The sequence below is a fragment of the Eutrigla gurnardus genome, assembly GCF_963514095.1.
Source record: "Eutrigla gurnardus genome assembly, chromosome: 4".
Taxonomy (NCBI): domain Eukaryota; kingdom Metazoa; phylum Chordata; class Actinopteri; order Perciformes; family Triglidae; genus Eutrigla; species Eutrigla gurnardus.
Window position 1 is genome coordinate 24,273,615 of NC_139918.1, and position 16,095 is coordinate 24,289,709.

At 48.0% G+C, this 16,095-nt stretch overlaps 2 protein-coding genes across 7 annotated transcripts; both read left to right on the forward strand.

The window, feature by feature from the left end:
* Positions 1-3,439: 3,439 nt before the first annotated feature.
* Positions 3,440-7,256, forward strand: LOC311011741 (uncharacterized protein). Its single transcript, XM_084006870.1, has 3 exons — positions 3,440-3,909; positions 5,266-5,392; positions 5,647-7,256. The coding sequence occupies exons 1-3, from the start codon at positions 3,886-3,888 to the stop codon at positions 6,984-6,986; spliced, it is 1,491 nt and encodes a 496-aa protein (XP_083862996.1). The 5' UTR covers positions 3,440-3,885; the 3' UTR covers positions 6,987-7,256.
* Positions 7,257-8,915: 1,659 nt separating this feature from the next.
* On the forward strand, positions 8,916-15,150 carry ttc19 (tetratricopeptide repeat domain 19). 6 transcript variants are annotated; one of them, XM_084007957.1, is made up of 12 exons: positions 8,916-9,052; positions 9,911-10,059; positions 10,179-10,270; positions 10,688-10,798; positions 10,877-10,915; positions 11,043-11,099; positions 11,169-11,230; positions 11,381-11,475; positions 12,003-12,166; positions 12,255-12,417; positions 14,218-14,419; positions 14,450-15,150. In XM_084007957.1, the coding sequence occupies exons 1-11, from the start codon at positions 8,934-8,936 to the stop codon at positions 14,370-14,372; spliced, it is 1,206 nt and encodes a 401-aa protein (XP_083864083.1). In that variant the 5' UTR covers positions 8,916-8,933; the 3' UTR covers positions 14,373-14,419; positions 14,450-15,150. The 6 variants fall into 6 exon arrangements, with proteins under 6 accessions (XP_083864083.1, XP_083864082.1, XP_083864084.1 ...); XM_084007956.1 differs by having other exon boundaries at positions 14,218-15,148; XM_084007958.1 differs by having other exon boundaries at positions 10,182-10,270; positions 14,218-15,108.
* The last annotated feature ends 945 nt before the right edge of the window (positions 15,151-16,095 follow it).

The following is a 16,095-nucleotide window of genomic DNA, read 5'->3' on the forward strand; positions in this document are numbered from 1 at the left end:
TAGGAGGAGCCGGGGATCGAAACGGCAATCTTGCGGTTGCCAGCCAACCCACTCTACCTCCTGAGCTAAACCCCCCTCGAGAGACTATTGTGTGAATGTTGAAACATTGAAAGTGTTATGTGACTTCCTGTGTTTGTGCAGTCATAGTGACATCAAAGTGATGACAGGTGTTCAGGCAGCTGGACTCCAGCAACTTCCAGCGTTATGATGGTTTCTGTCAGAGGGAAACCGGATGAAGACTCTTCATCTTCGTCATCACACTGAGTCACCTGCTGCAGGCTGAACACACACACAGATGTTGTCGATAATCTATCAGCAGCACTGAGATCTGCTTCAGACATAAACATGATGAGAAAGTGATGATCTGAATGACACGTTAACTGAATGAGCGAGTCAGACGCATGAATACAACCCTTCAACATTAAATCTGTAGTCCTCACTTCCTTCCACCAGGGGTCACTATCCGGTCAGTAAGGAAGGAAACGCTCACCAAACAGGAAGGAAGTGACGGGGAGACGCCACAAACACAAGAGCCGTGTTCACGTTGCCTCGCGCGCTGCAGCTGGCTACCTAACGTGATGAATTCTGGGTTGAAAACATCAGAATTTGTGTCCGACTTGTCAGCCGACTGCAAAGACGTCAGTGTCGCGACCATATCACATGACCCACAACATCGCGGGAGCAAGTTTTAAGGAGGCGTTCTGTGTTTTCGCCGGCTGCAACCGGCTAGCTAACGCCTCCTTCACAGCGGAATTGTTCCCTATGGTTAATAGTTTAGGGACGTGTGTACAGGTCCGCACTCCACCTTGTGGACAAATTATGTGTTGTTTTTTTTATTTTTATTTTGGTCGCTTGATGTAAACTTCTGTACATTGTGGTGTAGGCTTTTTTATCTCACTTCAATAAACATTGGAATGGTTAAAATGAGTAATTCCAAAATTAATTGTGACATAAATATTCTCAGCAATAATTAAATTACCATGATATCAGTGCAGTGATCTGAGTAGCAGTTGGAACAGTCCGTCCTGGACTTTGTCATCAATGTGGTCCCGGGACCTGATCCAGGACTCAGAGCAGTCTTCAGCTCTGAAAACAGAGTCCCATCAGCACCCGTCTCTCTCCCCATCTGTCTGTCTCTCTCTCCCTCGCTCGTCTCTCTCCCTCCCCCATCTCTCTCCCTCCTTCCCCCATCTCTCCCTTCCCCGTCTCTCTCGGATCTGGACCTGGATCTGTATGTGTGTGTGATGTCATGTCTGGAGGCAATGAGTCCAGCAGCATGGGGGAGGAGGTCCACGTCTGTGCCCCTGCTCATATACCTGAGCTCCCTGAGCACCACCTCCAGCTGCACACACACACACACACAGAGAGAGAGAGAGAGAGAGAGAGAGAGAGAGAGAGAGAGAGAGAGAGCGCAATAATGTTCCCAGATTGGCTGTTAAAAGTGCGTTTGATACTAAAACCAGAGTAAAACTTGAAGTTACCTGGAAAACTTCAAAACCTGCTTCAAAACCACCAGGAGGCTTCCAAAAAAACCTAGATAAACATAAACATATAAACATTTTTACAAACTAATTTAGGATAATGTATGATCCCCTGGTATTACTGCCGTTAATTTTGTAATATTGTATGTTGACCATAATGTTTGATTATTGTCACTGTTAATGAACAAATAAAATATTTAAAAAAAATAGGCATGAACCGCCATCCTCTCTCTCTCTGGTTGGCGGATACTTCGCTCGCTTAAGCCACAAGGAGTGTGATTGGTTAGGATATCAGCGTGAACCAATCAGAGTCAGATTAAGGCGGGTTCTGCCTCGCTGCCGGAGCATCAACCAGCGTTAACCAACTATGATTGGTTGCTGGCTCGTTAACCAACTGTGATTGGTTGCTGGATCGTATAAACACAACATGGCGCCGGTTTACTACAGTATCGAAGAGCGTCCTGATGAGCCGGCGGTCCCGCGGCGGAAATCCCCGTTGGGGTTCGGGGTAACATGGAGCAACTACGGGCCGTAGACTCTTCGGCGGTAATCCAACGGAAGATGACTGTTAACGTTAGCGGCGGCTAACCCCCACTGCTCCGGAGGATCCGGTAACGGTGAGACGGAGCTTCTCTACTCTTTGGGTTTGTTGAGTCTTTGTTTGTCTGCTTGGCGGGAACAGAGGAGACAAGTAACGAAGTATTTGTAAAGGAGTTGAATCAGTACTTCTACTTTTACCAAGAGTGTTTTTTTTTACATATGTATCTGTACTTCTAAGTACAGACTGAGTACTTTTGCCACCTCTGGGCGGGAATACTTGTTCAGACGGCGGCCTGAATCTCTTCTGTTGTGTTCCCTCCTGCCTCCAGTAAAAGTACTACACGTGGGAATGGTAAAAGTAGTACTACTACATGTAGAAATGGTAAAAGTACAAATACTACATGTAGAACTATTGTGGTGATCCAACACTTTTATTTATTTGATTTTTAAACCGACGCACACCTCTCTGGTATCATATTGTTCTGGTCCAGGCCCTGGGTGGGTCCCAGGGGTTCTGGTCCAGGCCCTTCGGTCCCAGGGGGGCTGGTTCTCTACCTGGACATGATGAAACGAAAGGCCGATTGAAGCCTCCCTCAGCAGTCTGTTCACAGACGGGGGAGGCCGTGACAAAAATAACCTGAAGCGTATTCTGATCCAGGTTTAGGGTTTTAGAGGGTTTTTTCACCCTGATCTTTGTCTGTCGGGTGATTTATTTCTCTGTTCTCTGATTGGCTCTGGCAGAACGTCCGCTGCGTCCCCATGAAGCCGTGACGTCATCAACGAGATCAGACCTCCAAAGTGGCGGTGAGTGATGTGACTAAGGTCACCTGTGTGTGCGGAGCTTAAATCTGCGGGAGATGATGTGAACAAAAGGCCGAATTGTAGCGTCACCGTCTGCAGAGTGTTCTCCGGCGGCGGCGCCATGACAAAGACGGACCGAAGCGTTCATCTGATCCCACGATCCAATCGGTTAAACTTCAGTACGAGTGGGTGATGCACGACTAACTCTGTTGTCTTCCCACTCAGACTCCAGCAGAGACGGGATCCATGATGGTGGACCTCGGCAGAAACTGAGGAGGATCTTAAGGGTTGAGGATACATACACGTGTGTATCTGTCGTACTGTATACTTGTATCCGTAGTACCTGCAGTTGGAAAACTGATCTACTGGTTTCATACTGACCAAGTGAATAAAGTGACGTGTAAGCTTCATGTGGAGTTCAGTGTTTTTATTCCGAAATGTTTCCATGATTAAGTCTGAAGCTGGTTTATTTCTGGTTCAAAACTCCAGACCTGCATGAAACCAGATCTGTGACGTAGTTCATGAGGAACTTGCACAAACGCGTTTCATCTCGTCTCATCTGAAGAAACTTCAGGTACGGTTACATACAGCGCCACCTCCTGGAGAACCGGCATACTCTACTCGCATTCTCCTGTAGCGGAAGCATGCTGGTTTGCTGGTTCTCATTTCACAATAAAAGCATTCTAGACTCTCACTGCTTTTTTTTTTTTTTTTTTTTAATTTGGTTTTAAATTAGTTTGCGTTATAGTTGGCCTGATATAAAACCACCACTCTGCTTGAATGTCTTTAACTAAAGTGGATTTTATAATAGACCGTGATGTTACACTCGTTGATTCTTCTGTTGGTAACATCTGATCAGACCGGGTACGATCTCTCGCTTCCTATAAAGCTATTAAAACTGACTTTTTTTTGTCACATTGACTCTTACTTTCCCCTTTAATTTATTTTTATTGTGGGAGGTCGAACTCTTCCCCGGAAGTCGCCTGCTGCAGCTGCAGAAGAAGTTGCTGCCGTTAACGCGACTTTGTTCCGGAGCTGGACCGGTGGGACCTGGACCGGCGGGATGGAGACCGACGCGGCTTCACCGGTAAACGCAACGACAGACCGTCATTCTGCCTCCACAGACCGCGTCGTAGCGGGCCGCTAGTGGTGCTAAGCTAGCCTCCGAAGCACAGCGAGGAAAGCCGCCGCCAGACGCCGTTCATAAAACGGAGCATTGTGAGACCGAACGGCCGGTTCCCGAACCCAGCACGCGATCCGGCTCAAAGACCGCGAGAGGGTTTATTACGTCACCCCGGTCCATTCGGCTGCACCAGAACAGATCCGGCTCCAGTAAAACGCTAGAAAACCACACATGGGTCGGGACCGGAACGAGCCCGGGTCTGCGGACCGACAGGTGAAGCGGTGCCGGGTTCGGTTAGTCCGTCTGAATTGATGTGGTCTTAGACAAGTTCGAGACGCAAGTGCATCCATCAGATGCTGAGGGTGTCCGCGTGCAGCGGATCCTGAATGGAGTCTGGGTGCGGTTCTGTCTCTGCTGGTCGTTGTGTTGTGACGTTACACCGTGTAGCGGATCTGGAGGCCTGGGTTCCGGGTCTGGGTCTGGATCAGTGTTCATGCCAAAACTGTACTGTACGTTTACTGTACAGGTACTAGTCTGTTACAGTAAAAGTTCTAGTACCACACAGTAAATGTACTGTTACAGTAAAAGTAAAGTACTAGTACCACACAGTACATCTACTCTGTTACAGTAAACATACTAATACCAAACAGTAAATGTAGTGTTACAGTAAAAGTACTAGTACCACACTCCACATGCACTCTGTTACAGTAAATGTACTAGTACCACACAGTAAATGTACTCTGTTACAGTAAAAGTACTAGTACCACACAGTAAACATACTCTGTGACAGTAAATGTAAAGTACTACACAGTAAATGTTCTCTGTCACAGTAAAAGTAAAGTACTAGTACCACACAGAAAAATACTGTGTCGTAGAAGTAGAAGTTCCTATCAAACCACTAATTGATTAATTGACTACTGGTCAGCTGTAGTTGTATAAAAGTAAAAGTATAAAAGTTAAATAAAATGAAAATTGAACTGACACTTCCAGATCAATGTGAAGTTGACTTGCATAGACCACTGTAGACCTCCAAGTCCACCATGTTCCTACAGGAGCCCACAAGGGACAAACAGACCCAAGAGAGACCTGAAGACCTCCGTAGTTCTCTACAATGGTGAATTGTAGTAACGTGAGCCTCATGGTGTGAAACCATGGTAACCAGTCTGACTTCTGCTACTGCTACAGTCCTGTTGTTATAGATACGGATCAAAGTGACAAGGTGGTGGGCAGAAGAGTTTTCAGTTGGTTGTAATCTTCATCCTCACCACTAGACATGATCGGGTTCTCCTCGGTTCTCTGACTCAAACGCTGTCATTGCAGGACGTTCGGATCAAAATGGAGCCAGACGGCGACGTGGAGATCCAATCGTATCCCGTCCTCAGGAAGCTGTCTGTCACGCTGACAGACTGCCGGCTGTGGCTGAAGGGGCGGGACTTCCTGTCTCTTGGTAAGAATTCACTCATGTATATTTATCATTAACATATTCTTATAGTTTTCCTCTGGATTAAGCAGCTACATACTTGTAGTGACGTGTTTGACTTCCTGTCATGTGACGTGTTTGACTTCCTGTCATGTGACTCCTGAGCAGGAAAACATGGTTTTGGTGCTGAATTTGCAACGAAACGATCATATTTTATGTGTTTAATTAAATACAGTATTTGCAAATGAATGTCGTTGACCTCTGACCTCTCCGCCGTACAGACCAACACCCTCACTTCTGTTCCCGGAGGCCAAGGCAGCGCCCCCTCACCAACACCGGCAGGAAGATGGTCTACTGCTGCCTCTGTAACAAAGGCTTCTACAAGAAGTCCCACCTTGAGGCCCATCTGAGGACCCACCGGGGCCAGAACCCAAACGAGTGCTGGCAGTGCGGGAAGACCTACCCGACCCTGATGAGTCTTGTGGTCCACCAGCAGATCCACGACCGCAAGGAGCCCTACCAGTGCTCGTACTGCAATAAGACCTTCGCCCTGAAGAGGGACTGGAAGACCCACCACAGGACGCACTCCGGGACCAAGCCCTTCAAGTGCTGGTTCTGTGGGGACGGCTTCAGTGAGCAGGACCAGCTCACAGAGCACCTGCAAGTGCACAAAGGGGAGAAGTGTTACCACTGCAAGGTCTGCAACAAGATGTTCGTCTCTTACCAGGGCTTCAACTTCCACCGCAAGTCCCACCGGAACCAGAAGCTGCTGCCCTGCCTCAAGTGCAAGAAGACCTTCAGCAACCCTCAGAGCCTGAAGCACCACCAGGTGACCCACTCCAACCGGAAGCCCTACGAGTGTCCCACCTGCAGCAAAGCCTTCAAGCTGCTGAGTGGCATGCGAGTCCACCAGAGGACCCACGAGGACCTGAGGGACTACCACTGCACCGAGTGCGGCAAGTGTTTCTCCAGCCTGCAGGGTCTGAAGCTGCACAACCGGACCCACACCGGCCTGAAGCCCTACAAGTGCACCGAGTGTGGGAAGAGGTTTACACAGTCGCCCCACCTCAAGTCCCATATGGTCACCCACACTGGGGAGCGGCCCTTCCTCTGCACCACCTGCGGGAAGAGGTTCACCCAGTCGTCCCACCTGAGGTCCCACACCACGCTGTTCCACGTGGGCGAGAAGCCGTTCACGTGTGGCGACTGTGGGAAGAGCTTCACCATCGCCCACTACCTGAAGATGCACCGGCTGAGCCACACCAAGGAGAAACTGTACCAGTGCTCCTACTGCCACAAGGCCTTCTCCTACCACAACTCCTGGAGGGCCCACGAGAGGATCCACACCGGCGAGCGGCCCTTCAGCTGCCGGGACTGCGGTCAGAGCTTCATCACGTCAGGCTCGCTGCTGAGCCACCGGAGGACCAAGCACACCGGCGAGAAGAGCCACTACTGCATTACCTGCGGCGCCTTCTTCTTCACCTCCTCGCTGCTGCGCGTCCACCAGCTGGACCACACCGGCGAGCGGCCGCACGCCTGCAGCTGCGGCAAGACCTTCAAGACCAAAGGGGTGCTGCGCTACCACCTAAAGAGGTTCCTGGACCATGGGCCGGCCCAGTGAGCACGCTGGTTGTCGGGGAGGGGGGTGCATGCACATGTTGGTTACGGTGGTCTGTCAGCAGGGGGCGCTGCAGCAGAGACACTTAACGATAAACATCCACTGACCACAGATCAGTTTCACTCTGGCTCCTCTGCTGCTCTTCAGACTCCTTGCTGCTTCACAAACATTCACATTTAAAGACTGAAACTTTAATCACCAAGACACTAAGCAGACTAAGCAGAAACAACGTCACTCAGTCGGGGACAGTTAGGCTGAAGACCTGGAGTCCTGGTGAGGACCTGGAGTCCTGGTGAGAACCTATCCAGGAGTCCTGGTGTCCTGGTGAGGACCTGGAGTCCCGGTGAGGACCTGGAGTCCAGGAGTCCTGGTGAGGACATGGAGTCCTAGAGTCCTGGAGTTCTGGTGAGGACCTGGAGTCCAGGAGTCCTGGGCTGCGTTTCAAAAACAGTTTGAGTCGCCCTCGCTCACTTGCCCTCAGCCCTTGCTATGACGTCACACGGAGGCCACTTGGAGGGCGGAGGGGGAGTGAAAGAGGTAAATGGAACACACCTGCCCTCGTTCACTAACAGCCCAGACAATCATGGATCGACCACACGTTGTTGGAGTAGCGCTATACTGCCTATTCCAAATTACACAAAATATGCGGAGACTCATTTCATTGAGACGAAGACGTATTCTGCGCTTGATGGCAATACGTCAGCTTATATACTTACACTTGTAAACGGTGGGCTCTGCCATAACTCTGCAACAGACAGTCTAATTGCACAATTTAAGAAAATGAATTAAATTCAAATCATTTTCTACTTTCTTCTTCTTCCTTGGTGGTGAATAGACAGCAGACAATGGTGTTTGAGGTTCATTATCGCCACCGCATGGACATATTTTTCGTGCACCACTGCAATGCATTGTGGGTGATATACAGCTCTGAAGTGGCCATCGTTGTTGACTCGATCACTCAGCCCTCAAGGGTCGATCTCACGGAGTTCACTTCAGCTGTTCAGAGAAATGGAACAGCCCTTATGATGGCGGTGGGGATTCCCCCGAGGGCAAGTGCTTAGGGCAAGTGAGCAAGGGCGACTCAAACTGTTTTTGAAACACAGCCCTGGTGTCCTGGTGAGGAACTGGAGTCCTGGTGAGGACCTGGAGTCCAGGAGTCCTGGTGAGGACATGGAGTCCTGGACACTATGTTTATTTCTTTACTATTTATGTTCTAAATAATCTGCTCTAAATTGTTTGAATAAAAAACTTTAAAATGTTCAAGGCCTTCCCCCTTTATCACAGCATAAACAATCCATCATTACATCTCTGTACAAGCTGCACAAGTAATGAGAACCAGATGTGTCACGTTGTCTGTATATTTATTTTCAGAATATATGTATATATGTATATAATGTGTGTGTATATATGGCCCCCCCTCTCTTTAGAGTGGGGGGCCCCAACACCAACACCCACACCGGGTAACCTCAACGACGAACTGGAGTTTCAGTGACTGAAGGGTGAGAATGAAGAGCAGAAACGTTGGCTGTAGGTCGACGTGAAACTAGTTCCAGAATGTCATAAAGGTACACAATATTCCCTCAGCCACATGAACTGACTTTGGGGTCATGAAACTCACTTTTTACAACATTAAAAAAAAACGTTTCTCCAAAGTGTTTGTTGTAATTATTTCACTTTTTGAATTGTTACTGTTGAATCTTGTAAGAGAAAAACACATTTTAGATTTAAAGAAAATTAATATAAAAAGGAGAAATGTACCAACAATATAGATAAACTATAAAGTGGACACACTATATTTCTGGAGTAACAATAGCCAACAATAGTAACAATAGCGTTGTTTTTTAAACAAAAATTCCACTAAATTGTATACATCTTTCTTCTTCCGCTGCTTTTATTCTGAAAGTGTGTAATCACATCTCGTGACTTCCGCTTCTTAGATAAACAGTAAATATGGCGGCCCGCTGCGTCCGTCGCATCGTCCTCTCTCTCTCCTCTCAGACTCTGGGCAGGTTCAGATGGTCAGGACGACACGTGACTGGACGAGGCTCATCCTCTCACCCGCGAGACAGGTACGTGTAGTGAGACAGGTACGTGTAGAGAGACAGAGACGTGTAGGGAGACAGGGACGTGTAGAGAGACAGGTACCGGTACGTATAGAGAGACAGAGACGTGTAGATAGACAGGTACGTGTAGAGAGACAGGGACGTGTAGAGAGATAGGTACCGGTACGTATAGAGAGACAAAGACGTGTAGAGAGACAGGGACGTGTAGAGAGACAGGTACATGTAGACGTGTAGAGAGACAGGTACGTGTAGACGTGTAGATAGACAGGTACATGTAGAGAGACAGGTACATGTAGAGACAGGGACGTGTAGAGAGACAGGGACGGGTAGAGAGACAGAGACGTGTAGTGAGACAGGTACGAGTAGACAGACAGGGACGTGTAGAGAGACAGAGACGTGTAGTGAGACAGGTACGAGTAGACAGACAGGGACGTGTAGAGAGACAGAGACGTGTAGTGAGACAGGTACGAGTAGACAGACAGGGACGTGGAGAGAGACAGGTACATGTAGAGTGACAGGGACGTGTAGTGAGACAGTTACATGTAGAGATACAGGTACGTGTAGTGAGACAGGTACGTGTAGTGAGACAGTTACATGTAGAGGGACAGGTACATGTAGAGAGACAGGTACATATAGAGTAGTTAGTTAGTTAATATTAGATTTGTTGGTTAGTTGTATGTAGTTTTACATAGTTAATATTACTACTAGAACTACATAGTAATAGTACTACACAGTAATAGTACTACATAGTACTACTACTCAGTACTAGTACTACATAGTAGTAGTACTACATAGTAATAGTACTACATAGTAGTAGTATGCGAGGAGGTTTGTGCGTCGGCTGAATATTTTATTATCAACCAGCAGCTCTGTGACATCACAGTCTGGGAACCACTCGGCCTGCTGGGTAAAAGTGAGCAGACATGAGTCCATCACAAGAAACTTCCAGAACACACAAGGAGGAGGAGCTGGAGGATCACCTGGAGGAGGAAGAGTGCTGTGGGTGGCTGTCGGTACGATCAGTATCGCATTGGTTCTTCAAAACTCGCTTTTATCCCACACAGCAAACTGACTGTCTGTCTCTCTGTCTGTCTACCTGCCTGCCGGTCTGCATGCTTGTCTGTCTGTCCAGCAGCTGTCTCCCTGTTCAGAACTGATGAAGACCAACGAGATGAAGCTCAGAGGAAAGAGGACGAGATGATCCTGCTGCTGAAGAAGGCCAAGGTACCAGGACCCCCACCTGTTGTACAATTACTAGTAGTACTACTAGTACAAGTAGTACTGTCCTGTGTCCTCCAGCTCACCTGTACCGGGGTCAGCTCAGTACTAGTAGTACTGTCCTGTGTCCTCCAGCTCAGTGTGTACCGGGGTCAGCTGAGTACTAGTAGTACTAGTAGTACTGTCCTGTGTTCTCCAGCTCAGTGTGTACCGGGGTCAGCTGAGTACTAGTAGTACTAGTAGTAGTAGTAGTACTGTCCTGTGTCCTTCAGCTCAGTGTGTACTGGGTCAGCTGAGTACTAGTAGTACTAGTAGTAGTACTAGTAGTACTGTCCTGTGTCCTCCAGCTCAGTGTGTAGCGGGGTCAGCTGAGTACTAGTAGTACTAGTCGTAGTACTAGTAGTACTGTCCTGTGTCCTCCAGCTCAGTGTGTACCGGGGTCAGTTCCAGGCCGCCTCTGGTTTCCTCCATCAGGCCGTCGTCCTGGCTCATCAGACCCAGAACAACCAGGCCATCATCTACACCTACAGTCTGGTAAACTCTGACCTGAACTTTGCAGCTCCTCATTAGTGAAGCTGTGTGACCTTTGACCTCTTCCTGTATTCTCCTCAGATGGCGAATCTGGCCTACGTTCAGGGTCAGCTGGACAGCGTAAGTACCATCCGATCACAGCTTGTTGTGACTGTGTGATAACCTTCATCACCACGGCAACAGCACTGAGTGAGTTGGTCATCATCGTCATCATCGTCATCATCGTTTGTCCTCTTTGTCCCTTCAGGCAGAAAAACTCTTCAAAGCAGCGATGAGCTTCATGCTGTCAGGAGGAACGCCACAGGTGTGTGTGTGTGTGTGTGTGTCTCCAGTCAGCTGTTTCTGTCTTCACTGACTTCCTGTCCGTTTCCAGGACGACAATGCTGTCATTGAGATGTCTCTGAAACTCGCCACCATCTACGCAGAACAGAACAAGTAAGACCTGTTCAAGTGTCTGGCCTCACTTCCTGTCAGAGAGTTGACTGACTGACTGACTGACTGACTGACTGTGTGTGTGTGTGTGTGTGTGTGTGTGTGTGTGTGTGTGTGTGTGTGTGTGTGTGTGTGTGTGTGTGTGTGTTTGAGGGCGGAGCTTGCAGAGCACGGGTTCAGGTTCTGTACGGAGTCTCTGGAGGCCAAACTACAGAAAGAGAAGGAAACAGCTGCAGCGGAGCCGACAGGTGAGACATAACATGACTGTCTGGCTGACACAAAACAAATCTACATGTAGAGAGACAGACGAGTACATGGGGGTACATGGAGAGAGACAGACGGGTACATGTGGAGAGACAGACTAGAGGGGTATTCCACCAAACTCGCTAATTAAGGCGGCGCTTACCTGGTTAAGCCTGGTTAGAACTAACGCCAACTTCCACTTGCGGCTAAACCCATTCCATTAACGCATTTCAGCTGCGCCTTGTTGAGGCTAATTCAAGCCAGGTTAACATTGTCGTGTGTTACGCGCGTTCATGGGATACAAAGCCAGCCCAGAACCGTGAATGTCGAATCATCGAGAAAATGAGCCTGATGGTTAGCCTGACCCGGAGAAGGTTCATTTGGTCGGATAAATTCCCATGGTTACTTAGCAGGAACGCAACTCTCACTAAAGGTAGCGAGGCTTATCGAAATTAGCCCAGCTTTGTGCTTAGCGAGTTTGATGGAATACCCTTTAGGTCTTCGTTGACGTTGTTGTTGTCGTCGTCTCCAGAGGAGCAGGAGGCTCTCAGGAAGGACACCCGTCTGCTGCTTGGTCTCAGTCTGGACTCGCGGGCTCGATACCGAGCGTCAAGGCTGCACCTGAACCAGGCGGGACAAGACTACAAGACCGCCCTGGACATCTGCCGCCAGGAGCAGGGAGACACTCACCCACAGGTAGGACGACAGGTAGACACACATACAGGCAGGACGACAGGTAGACATATTCTTGTTAACCTGAACCTGAACCGGCGTCCCCTTTCAGACTCTGGTGCTGATGAGTGACCTGGCCACCATCCTCGATCTACAGGGTCGCCATGACGATGCCCTGGTGCTGGTCCAGCAGGCCGTGGATCTGAGCCGCTCCGCTGGACACCCAGACCAGCATGTGCTGCTGGGAAACCTGGCTGGAATTCTGCTTCACAAAGGTCAGGAGAGGTCATAGCACATAGAGGTCATAGCACAGAGGAGTCATAGCACTTAGAGGTCATAGCACGTAGAGGTCATAGCACATAGAGGTCATAGCACAGAGGGGTCATAGCACGTGGAGGTCATAGCACATAGAGGTCATAGCACATAGAGGTCATAGCACATAGGGGTCATAGCACAGAGGGGTCATAGCACGTGGAGGTCATAGCACATAGAGGTCATAGCACAGAGGAGTCATAGCATGTAGAGGTCATAGCACATAGGGGTCATAGCACATAGAGGTCATAGCACAGAGGGGTCATAGCACGTGGAGGTCATAGGACTCCCCTGACGTGACTCTGATCCACAAATGCGTTTTTTCTAAGAGGAGGTTGTCTGTAGCCAATCAGATGTCTCCCTCCTTTACAGCCAATCACGTGAGTGCGTTGCGTTGGAGGGATATGGGTGCTAGAGCCAGAATCGACCTTATTTCTGGAGATAATTTCCCTTCTTCCTGTGCTCCCTGTCTTTATGCTGTATAGATTAGGTGTACAGTTATATAAATATATATTTTTCTTTTATAAAGAAGCATTTTATGGAAGTAATTTATTCCCTCATTCTGGGGAAGATGAACCGGTGCGGGCGGAGTTGTGTTTTAGACTTTTGGGGGAGACACTCACGTGATTGGCTGTAAAGGAGGGAGACATCTGATTGGCTACAGACAACCTCCTCTTAGAAAAAACGCATTTGTGGATCGGAGTCACGTCAGGGGAGTCTCAAAAGTTTCACACACAAATGCAGGGAGGTTTACAAATTAAAAGCACTTTGTAAATACAGGTCCAACAGTTCATATATGAATGTAACAAGCCCCAAATGCGTATTTGATGAAGATTGCAAATACTTTAACATTCATGTATTTGTGATTTTTTTTTAGATTTGTGTGTGCATTGGAAATATGTTTATGAATCTTGTTTTTTATATGTGAATATTTTTTACTTACATATGAAATGAAACATATTTGTGTGTGCATTGAAAATGTATTTGTGTTTTGAGTCACATGTATATACAAATCCCCAATACATTTGTAAATCTTTTTTGTGCATTTATGAATTTCTGTGTGCATTTATGAATTATGAGACTGTTCTGGCTCCATATAGCACAGAGGGGTCATAGCACTTAGAGGTCATAGCACGTAGAGGTCATAGCACATAGAGTTCGTAGCACAGAGGGGTCATAGCACGTAGAGGTCATAGCACGTAGAGGTCATAGCACATAGAGGTCATAGCACAGAGGAATCATAGCACGTAGAGGTCATAGCACAGAGGAGTCATAGCACATAGAGGTCATAGCACATAGAGGTCATAGCACATAGGGGTCATAGCACATAGAGGTCATAGCACATAGAGGTCATAGCACATAGAGGTCATAGCACATAGAGGTCATAGCACAGAGGAGTCATAGCACATAGAGGTCATAGCACATAGAGGTCATAGCACGTAGAGGTCATAGCACATAAAGGTCATAGCACAGAGGGGTCATAGCAGCGGCACATTGTTATGTGTACTGTTGCCGTAGCGACCAGTGGAAAGGTTCTTCCATAAGAAGTATGTTTATTATGTTTACTAGCTACCTAGATAACTAGTTTACTAGTTACCGAGATACCAAACTAGCTACCCATCTAACAAGCTACCGATCTCACTATCTACATAGCTAAGTAGAGACCTAGCAAACTAGCTACCCATCTAACTAGCTACCTAGCTAAGTAGATACCTCGCTAACTAGCTACCTAACTCACTAGCTACCTGTCTGTGGTCCACCAGGCCAGCTGGAGGACTCGGTGCGGCTCTACCAGGAGGCTCTGAGTCTGGCTCAGCAGGCTGGAGACAAGGAGGCCGTGGACCAGATCCAGGAGGGAATGAAGGAGGTGAAGAAGAGGAGGGACCAGAAGAGGAAGGAGGACGAGGTGGCGCAGTGATTGGTTCTCAGTGTGTCAGTGGACAGAGAGGGTTCTGAGAAACTCCAGACCCAGTTCTGGTGGACCCAGTTCTGGTGGACCCAGTCCTGGTGGACCCAGTCCTGGCGGACCCAGTCCATGTGACTCCTGTGGACCCTCTGTTCAGTTAAAAATATATGTTCTCCAGAGGACGAACTCTTCAGAGTGCATGTGTGTGTGTGCGTGTGCGTGCATGCGCGCGCGTGTGTGTGTGCGCGCGTGTGTGTGTGGTTTCTGCAGGTTCCCACAGAAGGTGATGCAGGTGAACTTCCTGATGTGTTTACTGAACATGTCAGAATAAAAGCACATTGATGACAGTAAACAAACAATAGAAAACCCAAACACTAATCCACCAAACACACACACACACACACACACACACACACACACATTTGCTTTTATATCTCTGTAAGGACCTTCAGAACCACCAACCCTGAACTAAACCTGGTCCCACTCAGAGTCTGACCCTCAAACAGGCCAGTGAGGACCGTCCTCACTGTGTTGGTAAGAACAGAGGTCTTCAACAGGGGGTCCGCGACCTCTCGGGGGTCCGCAGAGTTTCTGCAGCGGTCCCCGAAATTAAAATATGTCCCAAAATACACATTAACATGAATACGGCCGATAATAAGCAAATATAAATCTTCCTGTTTAAATGTTATGTTGTGAAATGCCGACATAGAATTAAAATGTTCATAAATATATGAATCTGTCAAGTTATTATTTTAATGATGTAGCATTGTTTGCATTCATCGTTACAAAGATCTTCTAACCATTATTATTATTGGCCCGGTTTAATATGCAACACAATCTTATATGATATGTAATAGGCAGTGAAATATTCTCTTAGTCCTCTCTATGTAGCACACACAGGAACACACACACACGTGAGAAAGACGAAGTTTCTTTAGATTAACTGATTCCATGAGAACCAGAGGAAACGCACACACACATCGAGGAGAAGCTGAAAGTATGAGGTTAATTGTTGTTTTGCTAATTATTCACACACACACGCGGAGAGATGATGTGGTATAAAAGAAGCTGCAGTGTGTTTCTGTGTCTCTGCTGGACGACGACGGACACACCGACCAGTATTACAGTATACCACACATGTGTATTCATGATAAATACTGTAACTGACGGCTTTTTGAAGGATCTACGACAGCGTCTTCGAACCATCGCAGGTAAAACCAGTTTTAGATTTAAACCAGGTTTAAATGGGGTGCACACTACGAGATTCTAAAGTCACACATTAATGATGTCGTCAGGTGAGTGATGACGTCGTCAGGTGAGTGATGATGTAGAGGGTCAGTGACATCAGACCAAACCAACAGTGTGTGTGTGTATGTGTCAGCCAGGGGGCAGTTCCTAACTGTGACTGACAGTTTGGTTGCCATGGTGACCTCCAGCCGATCAGGTTTCTGTAGAGAGAATTAGACCTTTTCTTCTCTCTCTCCATCCGTTTCTTCTCGTTCTCCTCGTTTCATCTCATCATTCTTCTCACTTCCTTCCCCCCCCCCCGTCTCCCCCTGTACCCCCCCGTCCCCCTGTACCCCCCCCCCCCCCCCCCCCCGTCCCCCCGTCTCCCTCTCTCTGTTCTCTCTCCCTGTTGGTTTCAGTCTTTGCATTATAATTCCTCGCTTTCAGAGCTGTGAGGACGCTGAGGTAGGCTCCAACTCTCTTCCTGTTTCACACACACACACGCACA

Excerpts from the sequence above, each read along its gene's own strand:
- LOC311011741 (XM_084006870.1), top strand. The coding sequence starts at position 3,886 with ATGGAGACCGACGCGGCTTCACCG. Across the intron at positions 3,910-5,265 it reads AGACCGACGCGGCTTCACCG|GACGTTCGGATCAAAATGGA; the intron begins GTAAACGCAACG and ends CTGTCATTGCAG. Across the intron at positions 5,393-5,646 it reads GCGGGACTTCCTGTCTCTTG|ACCAACACCCTCACTTCTGT; the intron begins GTAAGAATTCAC and ends TCCGCCGTACAG.
- ttc19 (XM_084007957.1), top strand. The coding sequence starts at position 8,934 with ATGGCGGCCCGCTGCGTCCGTCGCATCGTCCTCTCTCTCTCCTCTCAG. Across the intron at positions 10,060-10,178 it reads AGTGCTGTGGGTGGCTGTCG|CAGCTGTCTCCCTGTTCAGA; the intron begins GTACGATCAGTA and ends CTGTCTGTCCAG. Across the intron at positions 10,799-10,876 it reads TCATCTACACCTACAGTCTG|ATGGCGAATCTGGCCTACGT; the intron begins GTAAACTCTGAC and ends TATTCTCCTCAG.